Genomic DNA, 27,835 nt, shown 5'->3' on the forward strand with positions numbered 1-27,835 from the left:
AACATGGGAAGATCAACTTTTAATTTGAACTTAACTTAGGTTGTCATTTACTACTTATTTGATGCACCATTCCTATGGGGAAATATTATGATTTGCTGGGCTGAAAAGACTTTCAGGAAAATAATGTTAAATTTCTGTCCGATCAAATGACCGTGCTCTTCGAGGTGGGGTTTCTGGTTTCAGGACACTTGTTAGAGTTTTGAGTCAATTAAGGTTCATAATTGAATACACTAAACTAAGAGTTAAAATTATGCTACTTCATCAGGGAGGAGTATGTATCTAATTACATGCTGTTTTAGAGAATTTTTCAAGTGGTTACAAAGTTACTCTCCCGCTATGTCAAAATATCGGAAATTTCCAAAAATATTGAAATAAATTATCCTAAATCATTTCATTTTAGCATAAAATCACAGATTGTTATATCATTCAAAATGTATTAATAAAAATCTATCAGCTATTTAAGCAGTTTCTATCTACTTGCAAACAGGCATTAAAATTTTACTTGCATAAATATAAAATGAAATGTAAAGAGAAATTAAATGCGGCTAAACTCGCCTGGAAATTTGTGGCATTGGTTGAAGGATGTGTACTAATTTAATCCCATCATATATGTATTTAGTGATTGATGATTAATGATATTCTTTGTGACTTTGGGAAAATATTTTGATATTTTCCCACACAACATCTCGTGATTAAAGGAAATTCCTACTTATTTTCAATATATAGCGTTGCCCCATTCCCCCAATTAATTCTGTGTAATGGTCGAGAAAGTTTAATGTATTCCCCCTTGTCCTAGATGATTTTCTATTTGGGAAACTTACTGGTGATGTGCGTGAGCTTGGTGAATAAATAAGGCAATGGAAAGAGACCACGTGACGTCTCGTGATTTGGGTCGTGAGAAATCAGCCACCGCCCATTTTGAAATTCTCCACCCCAATACCGATCCATAAGAACCCTGGAGGATATAGGATTAAATAAAACACAGAGACCTTTTTAACACTGATGTAATTTATTTCTTAACTGAAAAGTTATAACATAACAAATTTCTTTGTACAATATTTAACTTTGATAATTTATGAAAACAGAAACCAATATGGCTTATTTATTTGATGAAGTACGTTAACAAAAGATAACATCAATAATATAACGATTTTCAATCAAATTTATGGCACTTATTTTGTTCTTTGTTTCGGCTTTTACATGAAGAAAAGGGATTTTTGATAAGTCTAAATAGGTCATGCACTTCTTGTTCTCATTTGATGGATGTACGCAAAATGTGTCACAGCTTCTATTTGTAAACTAAAACAAAACAATCACCAATTGTAGTCTATAAATACTATCTAGTAATCTACAACGGTTATTGTTTTATGTATAAGAGAAACGGCTATACCTACGATAGAGAACATGCTGAATAAAAGTGAACGACTTGTAACTACTCGATTGATTTTATGTCTCGAGCATATCAAATGAGCAGTAATGACCAACTCGGGTATTTCACAATGAGTCGGCATAATTGAGTGCATTTTAAAGGGTTAATGGCGAAGCATTCCTTTATAAAAGGATTGTTCGTCAAAATAGCAATATCATCATGCCCAGTACAATACACACTGAGAATTTACTAAGAAATATTATATTGAAAAATATGTCTTGGGAATTATTTTGAAAAGGAAAATGAGTATTTTTTTCGAAGCTTTGGTGTGTCTTTATTTATTTTTTGTTCTGAAGTGTGCTGAAACTATGGCGAGAATATGGCACTATAAGATCGATTTTCTTTTATTTTTTCAAATAAGGTTTTTTTATGGCGGCTCCAATCATCGACAGTCCATTCTTCTTCTTGGGAAAGGCACCCGACCATGCTGGTCGTCTTGCAGTCTCTCAGTTAGTCAGTATTCTTCGTCGTCTTCGTCCTCCTCATCAATATCTCTGTGTTAGAGTAAACACACACATACACAGAATGGCATTACAGTTCAGCCGCTATCTCTTTGGTTTTTTGGTAGCAGAGTTGGATTTAGAGGGGACCGCCCTTGGACATTTTTTTGTGACAGAGATTTTGACAGACAGAGAGGGCATTCAATTCAATGGACGCGAGGGATTCTTATTTCAGACTTGCTTATTCACTTATTCCAACTCGCGTTTTTTTCCTTAATCGGACGAAGCCCCTGTAAATTCCAGAACAAAAAAAAAATGGGATTGTTATGCCAAGACTCGTGCTTGTGAGTAGGTTAAGCAGATTTGAAAGGGAAATACCTTGTCATAATAATTATATGAATTTTCTAATTCGTATTAATTGTATGCTATGTTGTATTTATTGTCTCTCCCTCTTATGTTGTGTAGTGTAGCTCTGATTGAGCGTGAAACCCCAATGTCCACCCTTCCACCAATATTACGTATCAGTGAATTTGTCCAAACCCTTCTCCGTGTTGCGTGATTTTGGCTATCCCTTCTGACTCAAGTGCGATCAGCCGTCTCATTGAAAGTGTTTGATGATTGCCCTCAACCTGTATGCTATTCAGTTGAAAAAATATAAATACTCTTGTACCCCATATCTCCTTTTCAAAGCTTCTCTTATCACACTGTAATTATCATCCTGTCATTGCTCTCCCGCGATTAAAAAACGCATTTATTACTTTGCTTAGGTTAGCGGGCCGCCTAATGTATTTACTCTGCTGGTTTCTCGGCAAATTCGTAATTTTTTAAAAAAGTCACCTCTTCTATAAAAATGCTATACTTCATGAATTAATTGTGCGTTAATCGAAGAATATAGCGTGAAGAAAACTTTTTTATCTCAAAATCCTTGTCTCTACACTTCTTAGAAGTTGGTATATCTTTGAGTAATCTTTCTATTTGAAATAAAATTGTAGGTTACTATACGGGAACAGCATTTTATTGCAATATTATTTCTCGGATAAAATTACGCTTGTAGCAAATGTTGATCCGCTGCTTTTATTGTCATTCTCTATAATTTCATTTCATTCAAATGAGTCGAGCGACTAGATTCAATGACTCTTGATGCAGGTATGTATTAAGAGATATTGTAATGCTTCTCGCACTCCATCGTATCATTTTCAAAGATAAAATGATGGCTAACATTTTATGTCTAACTTGGCAAACAATGATATGTATATATTATAAAAGATTTCTCGATGCGATATCTAATGTAAGAGATAGCTTTGTGTTCTTTTCCCTTTCATTTCCGCTTTCCTATTTGCCATGCCTGCGGTTCGGATGCACATTCATACTCTGCCTAATAGGATTAACGACACCAATGCTTGGCTTACCATGCACTTTGCCAACACAGACACAAAGCGAACCAACTAAAATTTACTCAGGGAACTCTCTTTTACTTAATCATCACAGTTAAGTAAGGTGGATGGAAAAGGCTCTTTTTTTTATCTTTCTTGGACCGCTTTCCGTTCTCTTTCGGAAATGATATAAAATTGATTCCTCGCTGGTGGATGACTTGGGATACACAACCAGCCAAAGAGCGGTTTATAATTAATTTTGCAATACGGCAATTGCAAAAAATCTAAATTGCTCAAGCAAGCTCTCTATCTGAAGCTCTGATTCCTGCCATCAAATCCTTTAACCTCCCAACCCGAGTGACTTATCTTGCCTCTTTTTTACTCTTTGCCCCGTCTCGGCACTAGTACTCTTCGCGATCTCCAGTGCATAAACTGCCCCCCTCCCAACCGCCATCTACCGGCCAACCATTCCCAGCCACCCTTCTCAGAGACAAAGTAGGCCAACCCGCGGCTCGTGCATCGCCCTCGGGGCCGAGACAGCTAAAAGGAATCGCAATCATGCGGTAGTAAAGTAGAGTAGCACATCAAAAAGCGAACGACTTCGGATACTTACTCTTCCTTCGTGGGCAACCTGTCCGTGCTGGAGCTGCCCCTCAGGCTCTTGCCGCTTCCCCTCCTCAGGCTGCCCCCCGACCCGAGCGAGCCCATAACCGGGGAGCAAGCCCCCGAGCCGGCGGCGGAGCCCACGCCCTCCCCCCGACCCCTCCCGCAGCACCCGGGGCAGTACCAGAACGAGAGTATGGCGATGGAGCCGACGAACAGGACGTTGGGCACGATTAGGGACAGCACCAGGTGCTTGATGTTCTCCTCCGCGCTGTACTTGGCCACCACCCTTTCCGGGTACATCCGGCTGTAGTAGCAGGGGAAGATCCTGGGCTTGCCTGGCTCCGGTGGGGTCATGAACTGCTTTGCAAAGACGGAGCAGTTGACCCTAGGCGGGTAGCCGCACCCCTCCGTGTTGACGAAGAACTTGGTGTCGACGACGTCCCAGATGGAGTCCTCCTCAGGGTCTTCGTCATCCAGGTCCTCGTCGGCGCCTCCATCCCCGCCTTCCGCCTCGGCCGGGGGCGGCGAGAACACCGTCGCCGACTCCTCCGAAGTGGCCGCCGCGGCCGCCTCCTCCTCCACTTTGGTCTGTGGGGGAGCTTCCACCAGGGCGGTCACCGACTTCCCCCCCAGTGGGTGCGGCTGTCTTTTCCGGCTCTTGGGAGGAGTCGGGTGGTGGTCCGCCGCCTCCGCCGGGCTCCCGGGGGCGGCTCTCTCGGTCGCCGGCCCGCCCCCTGCGGGCGACGTGGGCGGTGGGGTGGACAGGTGGAGAAGGAAAGGGGTCGGGTGCGAGGTGTCCTCCTCCTGGGCTTCGCGCCTCCGCCGCCGCCGCCTCCGCCGCGCCTCCTGCACTTCCTCCAGCCTCCGGAGGCTCTCAGCGTACGGCACCCGGGTGTAGTTGACGAGGATCTGGTGGCACTTGAGCGCGGCCGTGGTGCAGCCCTCGCGGCACGAGGACCACGAGCAGTTCCGCATGCCCTCGGCGTAGGTGACCCTAGAGGTGATGCACGTCACGGCCTCGGGTTCGAAGTCTGAGAGGATGGTTGAGATGGCGGGGTCGACGACGAAGGGGATGAGGAAGAGGAAGGCGAAAGCGGACAGTATGGCGGTGGTGCCGAGGCAGATGGAGGCGTACAATTTTGCCTTCTCGGCGAGCGGCACGAGTGGCTCCGCCAGAGCCTCTGGCAACACCGGCCTCCTGCCGCTGTTCGACGACCCCCCGCCCACGCTCCCTCCCTCCGGGCTGCTGGCCCCGTCCTCGCGGGCCAGCTCCGCCTCCGAGCCCATGATGGCCTGCCGCTCCATGTCCATCCACTCCTCCGGCTCCGACCCTAGCGGGAAGCCCCGGAAGGCCGCCACCGGTCCCCCCCGCGACGACAGCTCGCCGTCCTTGTCGCCTCCTGGGGCCGCCTACCACCTCTCTGCCTGCCACGCCCTCTATCGAGCGAAACCGTTGGCGGCCAACGAACCTATCGCGCCGCTACTCGGCCATATCGGCCGTGTGTGCTCACCGGGCAGAAAAATGTGGGACTGGGTGGAAAGAGAGCTTGGGTACAGTCTGGTTTGTCAAGTGGGAGGACAACTGTATCACTTTGATTTACTCTGGGATGGTATGGTGTTATATTTGTTTCTTCTGTATCATTAAGGTTTGCTAAGAGATAATTACTCCTCTGCCTTTCCTCATGCTGAAGATTGGAGGTCGTGGTTAGTAAAAATGTGATCTCGCCGCCAATTAACCGCTGCCGACGAAAATGTTTTGGACTACTCCGTCTTTTTGATAGGAGTAAAACAGCAAATGTATATATTTAAATATATATAATACACTTTCTTTGTGTGAATATTGCGTTACGCTCTGGTTTACAGCCTAATGTATTTAGAGATGCTTTCGGCTTAAGTGTCATGCAAGCTAAAAAGATTTATCACGACCGCTGCACGTGGGCGCTGAGCCTATTTTATGTTACCCATGCACAAAGTGTCTAAAGCTAAAAAAACGAAGGGTTTGGACGGGAAGATAACGTGCCTGGGCAGTGATCTTCTCCCTAGTGTTTTCTCTTTTTATTTTAAAGCCGTGATATGAAGGAGTTAGTCACAGTCCATGCTTTGTTGGTTGGAAAAAGTTTTTTGTTAATTGTTATTATTATTATTCGTTCGGTGCAATTAAAAATGTTCTTTGAGAAAATAATCACGCTTTCCCCTCCTGATTTTGTTTTTAAATGACGAAACTCGCTTTCTCTTGTGTTCTTCGTGCTTCCCGCGTGTAATATATTTTTCAGTGACTCGTGTTCTCTCAACCGGCCGCCTGTATCTTTTGTTTTGAATTCCTTCTTTGAAACTTCGTTGACAGTTCTCCGCCTCCTCCGCAGCCTCGGGAAACTGGCGACAGGGGTCGTTCCGGCGGGAAAGATAAACTTGAAACGTTTTCCCCCGGAAAGCCCTGCCCTCCTTTCACACAATACGCACACTCGCGGTAGCGCCGCTGAAATTCTGCTGTCGGCGCTGCTATATGCTCACTTGCTGCTGCTTTAGGGTTTATCAATTATTAAAGGGTACGGGGGAGGAGAGGATTGGGATCATACAAATATTATTAATATTATTATTACTCTTTCTCTTCTTCACAACCTCTATCTATCTCTCTTGTTTTCTTCCTGGCGGTCTACTAATTCTGTCCGGGTCGGTTCAAAAGACACTACTATACTTGCTATAATGTTTCCTGGAGGAGTTTGTCGCGGTTCTGAAGGGGGGGGTGAGGTAGTCTCGTGCTATGAAGTATCAGGAGTCGTAAATAATTGAAAAAATACTGTCCTTTCCTCGTTTTTCTCTCCACCAAATTAATTTTTTTGCCCTTTTGCACTCCCTCTCACTCGAGCTAATGGAAAAATCAATGAAAAACCACGTGAGACAATCTATGCAAAGTGTGTGGATCAAGAACTACAGCGGTGATGATCGGGAGAGATCAAAAAAAGGCAATGTAGTTTTCTTTTTTTCATATATATATATGTATAGGTAAATATAAATATAGATAATATTCAATACTCGAGCGGGTGTTTTTAATCTTTTTAAACGTGTGGCGTGGTCGTGTTTTGTGTGTGCTTTTTTTTGAAAGATTTCTTAGGTCAAATTTTGGCAAAGCTCCGCGGGTGATATTTAGAGAAAATTTGGTTTCGATGCCTCTTTTGCTGCTTGCTTGCTTGTTTGCTGCGGTTCAGCGGTGCTCACTAGATGTCTCCCCGTCGACGCGCTTACTTGAAACACTTCTTCTTCTACGGCCTCTTCAGCGTTTTATCTTCTTCTACTTGGGCGGTTGAGGAGATGTTCGAGAGTCTGTCCGACGCGGTGAAGTTCGACTTCCCGCTCGTCCGTCTTCTTTGCTTGCTTCGTTCGGTTCGCCGCGTGTCAACGGGCGAGGCCCTTGCTTTTAAGGGCTCGCCCGCCAGCGAGCACGTCCTTTATAGACTCCCTCGTCTCTCCTCAGCGCCTGGAGAAGGAATGGAGGAAGGTGCCGGGACTTGGCAGGTGGAAACGGCGGAGGCCACCGCTGCTTCCGCTCAGGCTGCCGCTGCTACAGCTGGGCCCCGACTGCAGGAGGGGAACGCCTGTAGGTCATCGTCGACATGGGGTGGGTGGTGAAGGGAAAGAAAAATGAATGGGACATGAGATTGCGAAAATATAAGCTGTTCACTATGCTAGAGTTAAACTAGGAACACAATCAACCTGTACCGTGTGACGGCACTAATCTATTTTAAACATTTGATAATCAATCGATTAAATCTTATCGTGTTTGGCACTGGATGAAGCTGTTTAAGGCCAACATTTTGATGAGAAACTCTCTCATTGTCACGAATAAACGAGGAACATTGAGTCCACATTAATCAACATCGTCTGAGTAGTCAGTCTTAGCCCTGAACACGATGAGGGCATTTCTCACCAAAACGTAGGCCTTAAACAGCCTTACCCGGTACCAAACCCGAAAGGATTTTATCAATAGTATTCGCGAAGAAACCTTACGATATTTTATATGTTATAATTAATTTCAGAATGCCATTGTGATAGGCCACAGCTGGCGTTACACCTTTCAATATTAGCAATCACTTGAGGCTGAAATATTTTACTTATATTTCCTATATCCATCATGAAAATTTCAAATTGTGCGGAATGTCCACTGAGAAAAAAATCATTCGCCTTGACCAGGATTTTAGCCAGTTAAGTTACCGATTCTTCCCTTTGTCCATTCTTCCCTGTGGATAAGGGAATGTTTTTTTCCTGTAATCCTGGTCCTGGCGAAATCCTGGTCAAGGCGAATGATTTTTTTCTCTGTGGATATTTCGCACAATTTGTGCATTGAGGGTGACTCCCGTAAAAGTTAGCACTGAGGCTAGTCCCGGTATACTTAAATTTATGAAAATTTCACTTAGATTCAATACATACTTTCTCTAACAAACTGACCCGGTTTTTAAGTTTGTACCCCTAATGAGATGAGTTTTATAAGAATTAATTTTGCTGGAATTTTTACTGAAGAAGGCATTGAAAATACCGCAACTATCCACACCTAAAATTCATTTACCGCGACCGTGAAATGTGGAATATTCTGTGTGGAAGATAATATATTGCTTTTAATCTCTTCATCAAGCTGTAATTAAACCACGAGGCGTTCTGTAATAATAGGATGTGGACTGAAACCAACTAACATTGAAATGTGAACGTTTGAATGTGTTTATTGCGACTTAGCACTGTTGTTTCTTGAAATTCATGTTTACAGATTTCAAACTCTTTGGTCCCTTTGTACGGTGCACATCAAATTTCTTCAGCCCTTGTTATAGTGTTATCGGGGGCATACTGGAAAATAGTATTAGGCAGCATAGCTAAAAGCTGTATTTTTTATAGTTTTATCCTTTGAATTATATTCGAATTATCAACTGCGAGATATCAAAATTATGTGACCTTCTAGAGAAAGGGGTATGGCAAGCTTTAGACGTTACTCTCTTGATAGTATAACGTGTATGGGTTATCGTTACCGAATCGAAAATTTCCCAGTCATGGACTCTTGTTTTATTTCCCCACAGTGATGATAAACTCTTTCCTAATGATAAAGTACCTTGAAAAGTCCGTAATACGTCAATAGGGATGTACTAGCTTCTTATGCATTTCTCTAAAAAAAGTATACTCTAGATTCATACCGGCTGCAATAAAGCATAGCCTTGAAGAAGAATATGTATTATGTATTCAATCTTGTTTGCTTGCACACATCTCATTATATACGTAGTCTTTTTCCCCTCCCATCCTTAGGACCATTTTTGAATGACTTCACTCTTTCAAATTCGTATTTGGCTGCATATAACGGGTATCTATAGCCGACCACATAATCACGATAACCATCTTCTGTGCCAAAGAGCGAATAATTATGCCACTTTTCTCTGGGTTCATCCCTATTCATGAACGGCACACGCTCGCTGCTCCCATTTTTCGCCAATAATGATAAATGATTGCAAGGGTAATGGATTTTGTATATCAGGAGAAAATAAAATATGGATTTATATCATCTGTCAGTCGCGTAATTTTGTTTTCACTATTTTTTCTTGTACATACTTTCGGTATGACGTATGAATCCTGAAATTGCATTTAAAAGAAAAAGGATATAAAATTGTCCACAGATGTCACTACTGCATCATAACTGGCTCAGGAGTGGTACTGCTGGAGTTTCTCTCCTCTTTGTGCCTTTCTGTGGAAATTAATGTTGGGGGAAATTATGTAAAATCATAGGGAAGAGACGGGAACACCGAATTAAATAACTTGCCTTAGCGATAGGAATTACTGATCGCAATAATAAGTTTTATAGTACACTGATAATTGTGGATTTTGGCTATTTTATACGACATCTTTCCAGTGTAAGTAATTTGATAATATATTTTTACAGTTTGTGATATTTAGTAATATCGTTTGCAAACACGTAATTCCTCCATCCCACTAACTTGTGTGATATAGGCTTTGATCGTGAATATGATATTGCATCCTGCTTGTAGTAGGTGCTGGGGTCAAATATTGCTTAAATAAGTAACTATTATCCAAGGAAATGAAACAAGTGTTATTCAAATGTAACTTGCTTGGCTTGTAGGTAATGGAAAAGAACATTTTATGCGCAAATTTACGTATTAAGTAAAGCGTGGATGTCGTTATGAATGGGTATTTGTAGAAGGAAAGAGGTAGAGTAGGGGTATATTTTGAAGCCAGGATTTAACAGTACAATATGCTATGATGATAAGTAGATGGAAAACGATGGATTCGCAGCCCTACGGGTGCATGGCGTCATTAAAAGAAATATTTCGGGCACTTACATGAAGCTGTTATTTTCATTTTGATAGTCATTTTATTCTTCCAAGGGCAATATGATCTCAAATCAAAAGCTGGGATAATGATTTGATTCCCAGAATAATATAAAAGATTCTTCTGTCAAGGCTGACAACATCACCAAAGCATTCATTTGCATATACGTAACATACATGATATTTGTCTGGAAACTAGACTTATTATAAATAGCGATCGAATGCAATGAAATGCGTATGAAACATCAAAGGAGTGCAAAATTATGAATGAAAAACCTTTTTGTATCTCTTGTGAAATTATTCCCCTTATTCGTTCTTAAGCGTGTTGTTACTTTAAATGGACGTGTTTTGCGGTAGCTGTACTCAGTAATTCATACCTCGCTTATTTTGTTTAGAGTTCAGTTTAGGGGCCTTTCATCTAATAAACCTTTTCAACGAAAAACTAGATACAAAGGTTCTACATTAGAACCTTTGTAGTTCATTTTTCTTTTGATAAATAAATTAAACGTCTTATACTCAGTACTTTAACTTCCCCAAGGATTCTCCCCTGGTATTAATTCGGTTTTAACTGCAGGAAAATGTAGAATGAAGTCCATAATGAGAAGTTATATGATGAGAGCGCGTGAGAAATCGGATATAAACTGACGAAAAAATTATATCTCTCTCTTTGAAAGAGTAAAATTCATTCATCAGTAGTATAGCATGGGTTAGTCTATACTTTCATCTATCAAATCGTCGTTGTTGGATCACTTGAGTTCTTTGGGGATAGTTCATCGATGGGAAGAAGCCCGGATGTTTCTAACAAACTCACCTGTGATACATTGAACGTTGTTGTCTACCCTTACCACTAGTTAATTAATCAAAGCGCGGGATTACTCACCATAGAATGAAGGGGTCCAAGATAAAATCCTCGCAATGCTATATTTTGATCGTCACAACTTCGTGGAAAATAACATGAGGCCACGTAAAAGGCGTCATTACCTCACGGCGAATTTATCTATCACGCGAACATAGCCAGATACAGTATAAACTCTACCCTGGCTTCTGCAAGTAACGTTCCGTTTGAAATACTGAGAGAGTGACCGTTCTCTTCAACTTTCCGAGGAACAATGATCCACGGCTGTGGTTCTTTTCCCCCATATGCAACCAAGGGAAAGATAAAGACCTAGGGGGAGTGAAAGCTGGGAAAACGTGTAGTTATAGCAGTTTTATTTGAATTTGTGGGCTCCGACGAAAACTCTACGTCATCCTTTTATTTTCCCAATTTACTTTGGTGTGCGTGTGTTCCTCCGGGTTGATTGATGGGGTTGACAGAAGGGTCTTCGGAAAACATGTCCCCGCCCAGGGGTCCTTCGCCGCTGGTATTGGCGGCAGCGGTGGTGGTGGGTCGATGAAAATTTTAGTAGCGTCTGAAATAGCCGCTATTCCCCGACTCCTGTGTTTGGGCTTATCCTTGTTCGAGGAAGAGGATAAAAGTCCACGAAGATGATTTAATGTTTGGTCCGGCGTGGAGTAGGTTCGTGCAAGTGCTGAAAGTGGAATTAGGAGACTATAAAATTTCCATTTCGTTTCCGAGACGATGCGAGCTATTCTGAGCATGATACCTGGTCGTTCCCATAGCTTTTCTTTCACTTTTTTTCTCATATTTAATAATGATTGATCCAGAGAGTTGTGTCGCTTCCGTTGTCTCATCGATGTAAATTATGAAAGGACAACGAGCCTTTTGTGTAGTTACCTTTTTTGCTGCCGAAAAATTTGCTTTTTCCGTCGTTAACTGATATTCAAACCATTCGGATTCCACTCATAAGTATATGTGGATGTTGTTATCAGTATTCACTTTTTCACCGAATGAATGCAAGAGGGATATGCTCGCTGTGCTAACACTGGAAATTTTCTGAAGTGAGAAAATGTGTTACGAATTACACCTCTACTTACAGCAGATCTTTGATGACGGTGGGAGAAACATTTATTTTGATTATTTACTGATGTTCTGATTTTGTTTCGGTCGATGAAAATTTGAAATTTAATTTTTTACTAATGTGTTGCGGCATGTATCGTTTTATTTTTTTCGATTTTCTTGAAATTTAGTTAATATAAAACAGGAAAAAATGTCAGGGCTATGATGTAATATCAAGTCAAGGTCTTATTTGTAGTATTTTTAAATGTTGCTGTGCACTAGCGTATCATTGGCATTTTCACGTTGGCCGCTTGAATTTATAAACAGGTCAGCCTTATAAAAAGGTGTGAAGGTACCTTTGCATAATTATGACCTCTAAATCACATTTTTCCATAATCATTGTCATATAGAAACTAAAACTGGCCTGTTTGATCATATCCACGCTTCAGCTTTCCTATCAATGAAAAGATAATATTTTACTTATTAGTGCATATGAAAACGATGATGAATTTAAAGCATGGGATCTCATAAGTAGTTTATATTGTATTTATTTATAACCTTCAAGAAATATTGCTGCCATACTTTAATATTATTCAATAATACTTCATATACAATGAAAAATCTAAGATTATAATTTGTCATGACAATTCTATTGATACCTGATTGCAGGATGTTTTAATCCTTACCGAGCACTGATTTACCTTAAACTCGCTAAGAGAGAAAATGATTTGACACGCTTGACTTTCGTTGTTTGAAAATAACTATTAAGAGTTGATAAAATGAAACAAAAACACCATTAGGAAATTGAATGTAAAAATGAAATCTCTTCTTATTTTAAATTCCTAATAGTTTATTTTGTCTTTTATGTGCTAAAGTCGCTTTTTCTTGAACAATTATTGTTATTTTTAGGCAACATAATTAGCCCTCTGACTGAATGAAAATGAGAAATTCATGATGAGGCAAATAAAGCGTACGTTGTGGAAATAGGTCTGTAGTGGTGGAGAAAATAAACTCACCTAATCCATTTTTTTCTCTCCATGGAAATAACTTCTAGGTATACTGTTTCATAATCCTTCCCCAGCTATTTCATTTCACATTTATTTTTCACATTCATATTCAAATTTCTTCCCATTTGTTTTCATGTTTTTTTTATTTTCTTATAAAATAATTTGAACTAGAAATCTTGACGCATAATAGATATTTCAGCTTCATTCCGAAGTTTAATGGTTTTGTACTAATAATTTTTATTACACTTTTTAAATTCCACCTACACCTTTTTCTGGACAGAATATTGTGGTCGAAATTCAACCATCAATCAAATGTTAACCTAAGGTTGCTCTTGGCACTCATATGTGCTATTAATGAGTATGGGTATTATATAATTTAAGTGAACTACGGCTTAAACTAGTTTGATAATCATATCTTAGATCCTCTGTGACCGTTGAATTATCCTTAGTGGGTATGCAACGTACAGTGTCATTGTGTATGTTGAGTGGCATATATATCGGGATTCATTATCGACTTAATATCTTAAACATGTAACCCTGCCCTATGTTTCTTCGAGCTGATTTTTGGCAAATCTTCTTTCTCTCTACAAAGTAGCCTTCATTGAATTTGTAAATTTCCAAGATAATCTATATGAATATATAAAGTTATTGAGATGAACAATTTTAACGAAAGGATCTGTCAGCAGAAGATGTACCGTAATATTCCTTTATCTGACTTAAAATTCATTTCTAATATAAAATCACAGTTTTAAGATCATTTAAGCATATGATTAACGTAGTTGAAGATATTAAAGTATGGTAGCGATTTTTCTTGAAGGTTATAAATAAATCCAATATAAAATACTTATGAGATCCCATGCTTTAAATTCATAATCGTTTTCATAAGCGCTAAGAAGTAAAATGTTATCTCTTCATTCATTCGAAAACTGAAGCGTGGAATTTTTTCCTTATATGAAAAACTAAAATTTTCATCTTTGTCAATATATATTTTTTATTTTGTTTATTTCATCGTGTACAGTAGTTGCTAATGTGCTTTAAATACAATTTGGAGTATACCGAGTTATTAAGGTAGTTTTGACTATTAATAATCATTACGGGTAGTTTGGTATAAAAGGTTTTTTTTGATAAGTTATACCTAGGTTGGAACCGTTTTGAAACTTGAGTGTAAATTACGTTGCTCTGTATTTGCGAAGCATCTCATGTGTTAACAAATCCAAATCATTGTAGGCTCAAAAATATTTCTCTCCATGATAAATAGACAGTTTTTTCATATTGCCAAATTTAGTCATCTCATTTCTAATGATGTGATTATGGTTCAGATGACGAATAGCAATTTGTAAATGTTGATTAATTGATATCAATATGCGTTAGTAAATGCTCTCTGAAGTGGTGAATATTTGTTAGATAATGAGCTATGCGGTATAAAAATATATATCATGAGGAAGACCTTGATAGATAAAGTAATTTTTAGGCATGCATTAGTGTGGAATTATAGTAAAGAAGTAATGCAATATTAATAATAGCCAGCTTACGCATGCTTTCGATATCTGTTCTAAGTTACAACTGAAAGCATTGATAAAACTTTAGATAACATGCACATATTGTCTAAAGTGTAGCTAGGGAATAGAAAAAATATTTAACTGCTTTGTACCTCTAATGCATTTGCTGTTATAGTAATCAATATACCGCGTATCTCCTCGGCTATTTTCCTTTTGTATAATGCCGCACATAATATCCGAACAAAATATTCATAATTTCGCGTCAATACTCTTTCGAGGTTGGTTCTTACTCAACTAACGACATGGTAACTGAAAATCAAGGGCTAAAATAATGGCTCTCATAACAAAGGAGCACGAGAATTTCCACAATTTTATATTTGCTGTAGGACCGGTTTCGTTTATCAGGTCGCTTCATTTCACTTAAAAGCGAAACTGGTCGTACAATTATTATAAAATTGTGGAAATTGCTCGTGATTCTTTGTCGTATGTTCCGTTTCCTCTCCATTTCGCCTGAATCCTCTGATTATTGGCTCTTCTCAAATGCTATTTGATTTGATTTATAAACTTAGAAGCTATTAGTTATTTCTAAAATGAACAAAGAGAATGGAAATATAGAAAACGCAGTTTTGGAAGAAATAATTTGATATGTTTGTGATATATTATCTCTGCCTATGGCATATGTAGACTGTTAAAATAATTAAATATTTTTGTCGGCCGCCTTTTTAGAATTTAATTTTATGACATGTTTTAAGTGGTTTCAGGTAGCTCATTCACGCCTCATTGCCGATGATATGATGCAAATAGAGCTTAGTCACCTTTATTACTTTGTTTAATTTTCTATTCGTCGCATATTTTGCGCATATTTTTTCTATTTGGATTTAGCCTAAACTGAAATATTTCAGACATAGGTTTCACCCCTTATTTGACATCGGTCTTCGTAAAATGAACCTATTACAATTGTGAGTTCATTTTCTTGATTCCATAAGGGCGCCAAATGTTTTTTGTGCGTGCGTGTTTACTGCCATCGGTAACTGTGTTTCCCATTGAAGCCATTTCATAGAGAAAAAAGAAAATTACCTGACTTCAAGCGGGAGAATAGAAAAATGCCTTTCCCTTACCTGATGCATTCGGAATGTCTTATCGCCTTATCTCAATTGAAGGGTTTGCGTTGCAATGACTCATTAAATAGCCTTCGGAAGCGGTGTGTCGTGTAACGGTTCGTGTCTCTCATGGTCACGCGGAGGATACGTAATCGTTATGCTGCGCAAAAAGTGCGCATTTTCCAGCTTAGAGTTAGTGTCGTCATTAAGACGATAAGTCGAATATAATAAACGGATTTAAAAGTCGGAAAAAAATAACCCCTATATGAAGGGGTTCATTTAATGAAAATTTAGGACGGGTAACTTAATCAGAGGCTCACATTTGAGAAGACTTTCTATAGTAACATCAAATTTCCCGCACTTAATATCTGTTATAAGTTTTTATTTTCTGCTGTTTTTAGCCCGCCACTCACATTATCTACTGGTGATTCGAACACCCCTACTGTCTTCCAAGTTCCATTTCTATTAACTGTACTACTTGAGTAAAATTTTATCACTAGTGCGTTATATTACGTCGAAGAAGAGTTTCTTTTCTATGCTCCACTAACGTTACGAAATACGTTCATAATGTCGGTGAGAAATTTATCCCTATGCTAATTCTTTATCTCCTACGAATTAATACCTCAAGCCGAATGAAACATAGGATGATGTGGTGTAAGGGAATAGGGAGTACTGTCGCCGGTTTTAGCCTACCTGTAATAAAATTACAACGAAGGGGATATTCTTGACCTGTAATCCATCAAATGGTGAACTATCCTTTATTATCTCTGCCAGAGCCTCATTAGGGATAAGATTTCATCTAAAAATTAAAATTTCTTGGCTTTGACATGTAACGTTGGTAAGAACGTGGTAATTATTCATTAAGGAGTGAATGATACGAAGAATTTTTATGTATTCTGAGGTTTTATTTATTTTTCAAATTATTCAAAATATTTTATCAATTTATAGCATTATTGCTTTCGCAAAATTGTGTAAAGTTACTTTAAGTTATTGAAAAACCTCCTCGGGCAACGTTTCTCTTTATTTTTTAAGTATCCTTTGGGCTTTGAGTTATGATTAAAACAATTCATGGAAAACAAATTGATTGATGTCGTCCATAAAATGTGTCAATGCTGACTCTAGGCCCTGAGGACGGTTTTTGAATCAATCGATACGTTACCCAGGGAAGTTTTTTTCAAATAATCATTTGAACCTAGCCCTCAGGAAAAAAGGACTTGAAAAAAGCAGAATGATAATAGAATAGGTCAATTAAACTACAAAATTTAACATTATGTCGTAACAACGGACTGACTGAAATCATGTAGGGATAATTTTTATGATCCTGTAGTGGAAAAAAATGGACTTCGTGTACGGCATACGGCATGTATGTTGTTCTCATCACAGTAAATTCTGCTCAAAATTAGGCGTTGGCCATTGTTTATATCTGACAGCAAAAGCAACAAATTTTCAAAAATGTCGGCCATTCCATTCACCAACCGTTTCAGTCTGCCTAATGTTCATAATCCCTTTCCACCGCTGTGATCATGAACGAATTGATTGATATTTCAAAGGCATTGATGAAATTGTTTGCTTTTCTGAATGATAATGCTAGAATAATGCTGAGAACGCCCTTGTCATCATCATCAGGGAGCCTCTTCAACACGGCGTCTAAGAAATCGTGAACAATGGCATCCTACGTGGGAACGTCCCCATTTTTTGCTAGCTTCCTAAATGATCGACCCAATGGCATCGGTGGAGCTCTTTGCCAAACACTCTCCCTCGAGAAGGTTTAAAACCAGGATGAAGGCTACGAGATATCATTCTCACGCTTCTCCCTCCTTCACCCCCAGGGGTTCTCTCGGGGTCTCTCTCATGAGGGCGATGTCAGGCAGTTTTTTTTGTCTCGCCGGTGAAACTTCGGTTGACGGAGCTTATTTTTGCGGTAGGCAAGGTATCTATTTGGTACATTGCAGCACATTTTTCATCATTATATCTCATAACATTTTTGCTCGGAATTTTTTCTTCGAGATGAGGAGTTAGTTTCGATGGAAACTATATATTTGTACGCGTTTACTTTTTATTGTAAACTCAAGAATTAATAAAAAAAATCATTCGCTTATACATCAGATTGCGAAATGATACCAGACAGCGAAAATAATTTTAAATTTTCGATATAGCTGTAGTTGTAGCCAATATTTCAATTCGTTATGCCATGTACTGCACATTATATGTTGCATTAGTTAGCCAGGGAGTTATCTTTCTCTTAAATTATGAAAAGGTTGTTATTGCACTCGCTTAAATATGCATGCATTGGCCTATCCTCTTAATGTTATCTTTACTTTATTTTCAGTTCATACATCCCTGCACGTAATTGCTGCGTTTAATGATAGCTTTGGCCGTCCTCTGCATGTTGTCAAGAATAATTTTTGTGAAAATTTAAATTTTATATTGAAATTATTATTGGAACTACATATTTAAAGGTGATAATAGTTACATTGCTTAAACATTAATGAAAACAATTGAGGGGTGAGAAGCCAAGGTATAAAGAGATTTGCTGTCTAAACAGAGTTAGTTACAGAAATTAATAAAGGAAATATTCAAAAACGTAATGGCGTGGGAATACGAATGAGTCTCTTTTCTATGCTCACATCGAGTGGAAAATAAAATATCTGGTTGATTTCGTTTGTTTTATTTACCTAAATTCTGTATCTAACACTGTTTAGAAAAATAAGTCACTTTTAACCAATGGTTTCTCACTCCCACAATTGTCAGTCAATGTGTGTCGCTACAAATCAATATGATGCGTGAAAAGAAATAAAAAAATGCGCCATCAATACATTTAACACTAGAACCGCGGAAGGGGTCAAATTGACCCCTTATGATTTTCAACATGTATATTTCACACATGATTTTTTTTTCACAAACCTGACATTTTCTGACTTTTAATGAATTGTAGAAAGGCGTATTCGTGCGAAATTCCGACGCTCTAGGACTATTTTTGTGAACACTAGACAACAATATACCTAGAACCGCGGTAGGGGTCATTTTGACCCCTGCTCTGCTGTCGTTCCCGAACTTTATATTTTCGCAGCGGAAATTCACCGCAAGCGTAATTTTCTAAGGTCGAATTTGTGGGAATGGCATTTATTACCTCTTTCGTTTCTTATTAGGCCGCAGATAAAGGCAACCCGCCCAGCAGACGCCTGAAAGAATGTGAGAGTCGAGCCGCGTAGAAATGGACCTACGCGAAAATTTCCGGGCATCCCCTTTTCCTCGGCTACCCCCACTCAAGGCTCCTTCCTTCCCCTACCGTACCTCCCCTACCAGTGTGGTGTCATTGTAGTTGCTAGCTCTATTACATGATTTATAATGTAATACTTCGCAATTCACCCGAATTCATCAGTTTGCGCGGCAATGCGGTATTGCGTGAAGCGAGAAGTCGAATGAGTCGAGGGGGAGTGCGCCTCGTATTGGTTTTCACAGAACGAACACGTCTTTTTTCACGACACTGACAGGCTCGCCGTCTCGCCCTTTCGATTGTTGCGCTGCATCGCTCAGCGCTGAACAAAGGGCAATACCGTTTCAAGGGTGATACTCCGGTCAACGCCCAGCGATGCGTCGGTCAAAGAGATACACCGCAGAACAGGTCACTCGTATTCTCGAGCAACTTCAGGATGTGCGTGAGGATTTCTCTGAGGCGGAGGATGATCCTGTTGTAGTGTATGACGGCGGCGTTGACGCTGAGGAAGACAGTGAAGAGTCCTTGACTGAAGATTCAAGCGAAGACACTGGTAAGTTTCCTATTTTTATTTTACTCGCATTCTTTGATAATTGTTACAAATCTATTTCATAAAGCATTTATTTTGTTTAGAACAGGTGATGATGGTGAGGAGTTCGTTCCCTATCAGCCGCCAACCACCCGCACACTACGACGTGGACGTGGTCCCCAAACACAGCCTCCCGTGGACCAAGTCGCGTCCACAGCTCCTGCTCGAGGGACTCGTGGTCGCCCTGGAACTGCCCAGGGCCTCTGCTGTGGTGCTCGGGGCCATCGAGGACTTGGGGTGGCGATGCTGTTGTCGCTCCTGCTGAAGACGACGAGCCGCTTGAGTTTGCTGCTGCCGCTCCTCGTGGCCAGGTACAAGGACGACGTGGTTCTCGCCGGGGGCGTGCTAGTCTTCAATCTTCTTCTTCACTGCATGCACTTCAGGTTGGTGACAAAGTATCTGGAACAGATGGAACAGAATGGACAGTAAGAGACATTGGCCCCGGAAATGTTGGGCGGAGGGACGCTCACAATGTGTTTCGTGAAGCTCCTGGACCCTCTGCGTTCGCAAAGCGTCACATTCATGAGGGTGTTGTTCGCTCAGCATGGGATTTAGTGACAACTCCAACTATGCTGACGCACATGAAGATGTGCACGGAAAATCGGGCTCGTGAAGAAAGTGGGGACAAGGACTGGTCGGTATCTATGGATGAACTGGAAGCTTTCATTGCAGTTTTGTATGCACGTGATTGGTACGGAGCAAGGAACTTGGAGCTTGACTTTTTGTGGTCCAAAGAATGGGGCCCACCCTTCTTCTCACTAAGAGGGCTGGAGAATCGACGCAAATGTCAGGTACTTGAGGTATGCTCTGCGAAAAGCAAGAACAAGTCATCCTATCTCTGTATGGAATGTAAGAAAGTTGTCTGCGGTCCATGTACTTCGACAATGCAAGCAATATGTCTATCCTGTAAGCCAAAAGATAGAAATTAGTTTCGCAATGTGAAAATTGGTCAAGAAAACCAAAGTAATCAATGTGGTTTACTTACCTTTTCTACACTTACCTTGTTCGGTGTTTCTCTTATTACCCAACGAAATGAATTTATTCTACATTCTTCATTACTGTATGCTACTCTGCACCAATAAATGTGTTTCTTTTTTCTTAAAAAAATTTAGATTTTTCCCCCATCCTCAGCCGAACATACAGTAAAATGTGAAAAAAAGCATTATTTGTGTAAGGCGGGTAGCCTATCTAGCGCTTATACCGCCCATATATCATTCAAATTTCATTATAAATCTCAGATATTTCATTTCACATAGTGCAGTATCCAAAAGAAACCCAAAATACTAAAAATATGGCCAGAAAAGGCGAGGGGTCAAAATGACCCCCTCCGCGGTTCTAGGTATACGAAAAAGTCCGCGGTTCTAGTGTTAAGGAGCACTGCCTTCGTGGAGAACTATTCGACGAGGTTGGGAAGTCGGGACGGGGAATGAGGGAGGGTAAGGCTGGGAGCAGTGTAGGAGGAAGAAACACTGCAGTGGCGTTATGCGTGGAATCGATTCGGGGTTCCCACTACTAACCCCTTGTGACTCCCCTCCTCCATCGACTTTTCCCCCCTCGCCCCCCCCCCGCCACTCCCTCCCTTCCCCATTCCCCCACGAAGCGCCAGGCGCCCTGCTGCGAAACCTCTCCTTCTCTCCCCCGACAGGGTCTCTCCCTGCAAGGCCTACCGACCCCATTACCCTCTCCCCGGATTCCCATTCATCCTCGCCGAAAAGGATTCTCCTCAGAGCCGCCTCTTTTGTGCCCCCCAACGTCATTCGTCTCGCTTCCGCTGATTGACATTTACGTCTCCTGCCGGCCTTCCTTCTCTTTGCTGCCTCGTTCGTGTTGGCGAGCTCCTTATCGCTCTGGGCGTGTCTGACTGTCCCCTGATTGGACGAGTTTTATCAGGCTCGAGGCTGATCGAGCCGGAGGTTTTGGGCGGGAATAATTAAGTAACACTCTCACCCGTGCATTTTAAGTTGCGCTCCTATTGATTATATCGGTCGATATAGGTCGCTCAGGAGTCTAGTGGTGTGGACGTTCTAGCTCGTTTAGTCCAAAATTTCATGGGAAACCTATGAATCGTTCAAGTAAACTTAAGCGTATGCGCGGTTATATACTGCAGTCAACTCAGTAAGTGCTGCGTATGCAACAATTTTGACGCAGAGGTGTCACAAATTGGGATATAATCTTTTATTTTTACGATATAAGATGTTGCGGAAGCCAATTTGTTTTCTAAGATTTTGGTGTACAAATACAATAAACAAAAAGATAATGCATTTAAAGAGTCGAAGGAGAGTCTCAAAAGGTTCAATAGTATCTTTAGGTTTAATCAGAGTGAAAGTACTTCCTGAGACAACATTTTGGTCGTTCTCAACTAACTTACTGGTGGTTGTATGAACAGTTTGCTGTAAAATTATGACTCTATGCTCATTTGTTTATGGCTTAATTGAAAGTTAATTGTTTTATGATTAATGTAATTGCGTTGAGGGCACGCATTTTTTTTAATGTTTGGTAATTACAAGTGATATGTTTTGAGCTCTCCACTATCTTTTTGCCTAAAAATTGAATGGCATGGGCATACATTTATTTTTACGAGGGTGAGGAGGGCTCTCATTTTGATCTATTTATAACTCAACTCAGCTAAAATATGACGAAGGATATAAATTAAAATCTTTAAATAAAACTTTCTTTGCACTCAAAGGAAGCTCCAGCCTCGCCTCAAATTAGTACGTATCTGTAATTATAATGATATTCTCATATTATAATCAGAATTATATTGCTATAGTTTTGGGAGATTTACTTGTGATTTATTTGTGAAAGGCCACTGACTTAGCCTAACATTTTCAGCACTGTTTACTTAAAATGTCGCTGAACCATTTTTATTGAAGATTTTGATTATATAGGCTAGGTAGTATCATATCTCCTACCATAAGAAGGTTAGTTTTGAACGATTGCATTTGCTTTTTCTCCGCAAATCACGATGTTAAAAACTTCTGGAGTTTTTTTCGCAGAAAATGAAGATGTGTGCCCAAGTTTCAATATAAGATTTTTCTGCCAAAAGGACGCTTATACTTTCTGCTTGTCTTCAGTTTTTCTTGAATACGATCCTGTAAGAAGGGTAAAAAATATTCATGCCAAAATAACGCAAAATACGAAGCCCTGAAAGACTTTTATTTTATTTAGAATAAATCGCACTCTACGTAGCCTAATATATAAGTCCAGAAAAATATATCCTTGCAAAATCCATCGCAAGAAATTGCGTCATCTTAATCATAGGCATAAAAATAAAATGTAAAGAAGTCTGCTGCAGCCCCATCGATAACGGCCAAAATCAGATTAGTATTTGGAAAGCCTATTCCTATGGATAGCTCGTTTTTTTTTCATTTTCACCTAATAATTTCGCTCGCCTGGCGTGACTCTCCGCGTGCTCCCCACCTGCCTCGTGAACTCACGTGACCTCTCCCCCCGCCCCAGCATAGAGAGAGAGAGAGAGAGAGAGAGAGAGAGGGAGTGAGGCGTGCCCTACCGCACTGCAACCCTCTTACTTACGTGACTGATCTCAGAAAGGCCTCCCCGATCCCCCTCCCCCTCCATCTCCGTTCGCCCTTTCCTCGTCCTCTTCCTCCTCCTCCTCGTCCACTTTGCCCTTCTTCGCCGCCTCCCCCATGTCCACGACTACGTCTCCCGGAGAGCACTTGTTCTCCGTGCCCACCGTGTTGACCTCTTCCGGCGGGGGGCCATCCGACGTCTCCTTGCCCTTGCACATGTTGGAGCACCCAGTGAACCTCATGCGGGCGTCATCCCCGACGGCCACGGTCCTCTGGCATAGCAGCAGCGTGAAACAGCTGACGGCGAAAAGCACGGACGGCAGCAGCGCCGCCACCATGAACTCCCGGTAGGTGGCGGCCAAATCGAAGCGAGCCACCGCCGTGGTCATGGACATGCCGTCCTCAGAGGTCTCCATTGATTGGCCAGGGGCGAAGAAACAGGGGAACCGCGCCCTAGCATTGTGGTCTGTCCCGTCTCTCCCGTACTCTTTCAGGAACTCCCTACACTCATCCCGAAGCGTGTTTACGCATCCCTCGAGGTTGATTTGTAACCTGGACTGGTTTGATATGATCAGTCTTGCCTCGGGAGGGGCCACGGGTTCCCGGTCTATCAGGGGGTCTCCTTCGTCCAGGGCTCGCTCGTAGAAGGCGCTCAAATGCGTCAGGTGGGTGAAGTTGGTGAGGTCAGCTAGTCGCGACCTTTCCAGCAGGGATCCATTTATGCAATCGGTTGCCTCTACCCCTCTAGTGGTGTTGATGACGCTGTGGCAGGAGGCCAATAAGATGTCGTCCGGGTTATTGGACGATTTCCAAACCACTTTCCCATGGGGTATCGACGCCGGGTCATCGTGTTCCTCTTCCTCTTCCTCATCTTCCTTGTCCTCGTCTTCCTCTTCTTCCCCTTCTGGCGGCAGCGGCTCTGCCAAAACAGCTGAGGTACACCTGGAGAGGTAAACCTTATCGCCGCTCAATAAGATGACGTTTTTATTTCTAGTAGGAATGTCCACGCACCGCCGGTCACAGTTATACGGTGGTCGTATTTTCGTACAAGTCCCTCTCACGCACTGCTGGAGGCCATCGAGCTCAATGCAGGTGATCTTGCCTCGGCGACCACTGCACTTTGATGGCGGCTCTTCGTCCGGGAAGAGCTGCGGTGCCATCACTGCCCCCCCGTCCTCCGTCCCACCACCTTCCATCCCGGGCGTGGGCAACACCACCGGCTGCGGTCGCCGGAGAAAGACGCACTCGAAGGCGTCCGTGATGTTGATGCACTTGCCCATGGTGCAGTTGAACGTGCCTGTCAGATTCCGGCACTCGTCCTTGATGCACCTCATCTTGCGCGCGGACTCCGAGTCGATGCCGAAACAAGTCTTGGTGGCCGCGCTGCTACAGTTCTGAAATAATAGGTGCGAGCCGTTTCGCCGGAGGGTAACAAAGATCTGGACGCACGTGGCACCGCCTCCACCACCGCTCTTGGAGAGACACCACTCACCGCAGGAGCCCCATGTGCACTGCTCCGCGCTGCTGGTCAGCGTGCTGATGGTGGTACACATGACGGGCGTCTCGTCCACGCCGGACTTGAATGCCCGCATCGAGGGCATGTACACGGCCACCGATAGATAGACGAGGGCCACGCTGCTGAGGACTGCGGTCATCTGGCACACGCATATCGTCCCGCATATTCTGTTGTCCTGCGGGGGGATCAGGAGATCCTCTGGCGGGACGTGTTTCGGCATCTCGAGGTCGCTACCCCGCTCTCCTCTCCCTTGTGGAACGTCGGCAGTCTCGCCTTGTTGGATCGATTAGGCTATTCTTGCTTCTATATATACAACCTGGGGCCGGACGTAATTCCCCTTTGACCTTGATTCCTTCGTATCACGTGGTCAAAATGGGCGACGTTTCCTGGCTTGATCCCAATATCGAGGCGCCACCCGGTGTCTACCGCAAGCGCACCATCCGAGGCGTGAGAATGCTATCGAATGGCCTCGATCCTTCCCGCTCGAGACCCCCCCGCGGGAGAGAACGTCCCTCTCCTCCCTTTCTCCTCCTCTCAGGACCTTCGACAGTCCTTCAACTTGCCGGTGTCGCACCTACGATTCATCTCGGCCATCCGGTTGATCTCCTCCGTGGTGAATATCCTTGACGATTATTCCAGTGATGGTGGCACTGGTCTGATCTTTCCTTCTTCCTTCAGTCCGATGCTCTGAGGTTTTCGTCACTCAAATCACTCGCAACACGCGCTCTGTCACGGGTAGACCGCAACCCGTTACCCCCTCTCTCCCCCGCGGCCGGGGGAGTCTGCTGAAACGGTCCCTTTTTTTCGGGTTCCTCCGCGCTAAAACCGTTGGCGCTCGATCGAGGGGAACAGATCCTTCATGGGTTTCTAGTCGGCACACTGACCCACAGGAAACACACGCGTAACTACGACCACCCCTTGGTATTTTGCGCGCCCCGGGGGTTGGTCGAAATGGGGGATGCGGGACCCGTGCCCTTCCCCACAGCAGTCGGTCGTGTGTGATACTCCTCTAGACTGCTGCTGTGGTCCGTGGATGCGGCACCAGGTGGTGGGATCGGCGCCGACTCGGCACCCTCCCCCCCCACCGCCCTACTTGCCTCTTCCCGACACCCCCCTCTCCCTCTGCATGTCTCTCTCTCTCTCTTTGGCACTCGATTCGCCCCCCACCCCTGCTCCTCCCTCCGTGCCCATCCCAGGGCTTGGATCCCTTCCCTCCCTCGCCCACCCTCCAGCAAGGGGAGGGCAACCTTCGTGCCCCGGGCCCACCCTGGACGCGGGGGTAAGGGGATGGCAGCATCCCCGCCACTACTTCTCCCACATCTCCCTTCTCTGACCCCTTCGGCGCCAACCGGATCAATAAGTGGAAGCCTGCTCGCTGCCGTCACTGCAGCGGCGGCATGGCTCAGGATCTGCCATTCTGTTTTTCTTACACGTCGGAGGAGGTGGGGGAGTTTGTTGGTGTTTAAGTGTGGCTGAGGAGAAGGCCCTGTGTGATAGGGGTGAGAAGAGAAAGGAAAGGTTTCGCAAGGACACCGAGAATGATAAAAAATAAAAGAAAAAAAGATCCTGAATTATAAAATAATTTCGAGAAGGTTTTGGGAAAGGGTTCCACGGGTTTCGGAGGGGCTCATGATTCGAGGACTTGATCGTGCACGGAATCTCTTATCCTGCTTCCCAGTCAGAATTTCATGCCGGTGTCCCCAATGCTTCTTTTTTTAGAATCATTTTGTTTCCTTCCGTCTTCTTCACCTAAATGTCGTCGGATTTCCCTCTTTATAGAATGCGCTTATAATTACCTTTTCGCCCACTCTTTGTTGCGCATTTGCTGCGCAGTTTTTCGGCATTTTTATATAATCCTCACTTTTTGCAGTCTTGCTTGATTCCGCATTTTCATTCACTGCCAGCCATCAAGGCGGCCACTTGAAAGGAGCTCCCTTCCATCTATGCGCGCTCGTGGTCATCCGGGCTCTCGGGAAAATTCTGGAAGAGGAAGAGCGAAAACGACCGATAGCGCCGCGGTGGGACTGCCAAGCGAATTACGTCCTGCTCGGAAGGCATCGAGAACAGCTGAACGTCGCCCAAGTGAGCGACGTGAGAACTGCTTGGTAGCGCCCATTCGGATCACGGGGTGACGGCACGCGTGAAAAGCAAGGCACGCAGCGGGGTTGGGAGGCCGGGGAACGAACCCCTTAAAAATGGCGGGCGTAAATAAAAGCGGGAGCTGTTTCCAAACTACTCAAAGCGGAGGGAAAGGTACCGATCCCTCCCGTTTTGTTTATGTGTAATCGGAGAGAAGAAAGAATGTGGAACGTTCCAGAGCACGCCCTGGGGGTTTTTACTTTTAAAAATGCATGCATTGTGCAGGTAGAATAAAAGCTATAGATGGTCAAGAGATAGATAATCAGCAATATGCGAGACAAATCGCAAAAAGAGCGGTTTAAATGTGTTAAGAGATTGAAAAGAAAATGGTCAAGATAGAACAGACCTCATTTCAGACCTCGGGTGTTTTTATTTCCGCACTGCTGAGGTTTCCCTCTCAAGAGATGTTGGTCAAAACACCACACGAGCCTGTCACGGCAACACACACATGCACCAGGTCTTCCGAATATATTTCTCGCGTGAATTAATCACTCTCCCTCTCTCTTTCCTCGGCGCAAGATCCGCGTCTCGTGGTGTGGTGCAGGTGGGTGGGTGACGGCCCGTGACGTCCCGAAGGCCGCCTTGTGGGACGCAACGACCGAGATACACACCGGGGGGGAGTGCGTGACCTTAAATAAAGTCTGTGCCGCGGTGCCCGCTTCTGGGGGGAAGTATCCGCGAGCTGGCCTAGCCCGCCAGAGAAAGGGTTATTAAAATATTTTTTGCGATCATCAACGCCGTCGTTCGAGCTTACCTTCGTCTTAAAGCGGGTTATCGTTTTAACCGTGTCTCCCTCCTCGATCTCGCCTTCCTTGGGGTCCCGCGCCTCCTCGTGTGCTCCGATCGTGAGGCTTATCTCGCCGCTGGGTTCGGACGTTCCCGGAGCTCGCGCTTGTTTAAGTTGGGCATGGGCCGAAAAAAGTAGAGCCACCCTCGGTTGAGAGCGGGGCGGATTGCGCCTCGACTACCTCGAGTCGCTCCTCCACTTTCGGCTCCGGGCCGCACGCGTCGCCCCGACCTGCTGCCGATCGGGCCGCCATCTGTCGGCGGCCGGTTCAACCACTCCGCCCTCCCCTATTCCCCTGACACCCTCCACCGCTCCTGGCTCGGCTCTTTTGCGCGGTCTCCCCGCAATACATTTCTCTCCATCCCCCTCCGTTTTCGTATCCCCTC

General features: G+C 43.1%; 2 protein-coding genes across 6 annotated transcripts in view; one reads left to right on the forward strand and one right to left on the reverse strand.

The window, feature by feature from the left end:
- LOC124165111 (cilia- and flagella-associated protein 298) overlaps positions 1 to 27,835 on the forward strand; it is a 197,896-nt gene that overhangs the window by 92,855 nt on the left and 77,206 nt on the right. The gene's annotated exons all lie outside the window — the stretch shown is intronic.
- Positions 991 to 27,680, reverse strand: LOC124165109. Of its 4 annotated transcripts, XM_046542401.1 has the most exons (4): positions 27,417 to 27,680; positions 27,009 to 27,349; positions 3,856 to 7,441; positions 991 to 2,159 (listed from the first exon to the last, which is right to left on the reverse strand). In XM_046542401.1, exons 3-4 carry the CDS (start codon positions 5,157 to 5,159, stop codon positions 2,111 to 2,113), a joined length of 1,353 nt encoding a protein of 450 aa, XP_046398357.1. In that variant the 5' UTR covers positions 5,160 to 7,441; positions 27,009 to 27,349; positions 27,417 to 27,680; the 3' UTR covers positions 991 to 2,110. The 4 variants fall into 4 exon arrangements, with proteins under 4 accessions (XP_046398357.1, XP_046398358.1, XP_046398356.1 ...); XM_046542402.1 differs by lacking the exon at positions 27,009 to 27,349 and having other exon boundaries at positions 991 to 1,923; XM_046542400.1 differs by lacking the exon at positions 27,009 to 27,349.

This window comes from Ischnura elegans, chromosome 9, assembly GCF_921293095.1.
Source record: "Ischnura elegans chromosome 9, ioIscEleg1.1, whole genome shotgun sequence".
In the NCBI taxonomy this organism is placed as follows: domain Eukaryota; kingdom Metazoa; phylum Arthropoda; class Insecta; order Odonata; family Coenagrionidae; genus Ischnura; species Ischnura elegans.

Bases quoted from the DNA above. Each gene is read 5' to 3' on its own strand.
- LOC124165109 (XM_046542399.1), bottom strand. From the start codon at position 24,743: ATGCCGAAACACGTCCCGCCAGAGGATCTCCTGATCCCCCCGCAGGAC.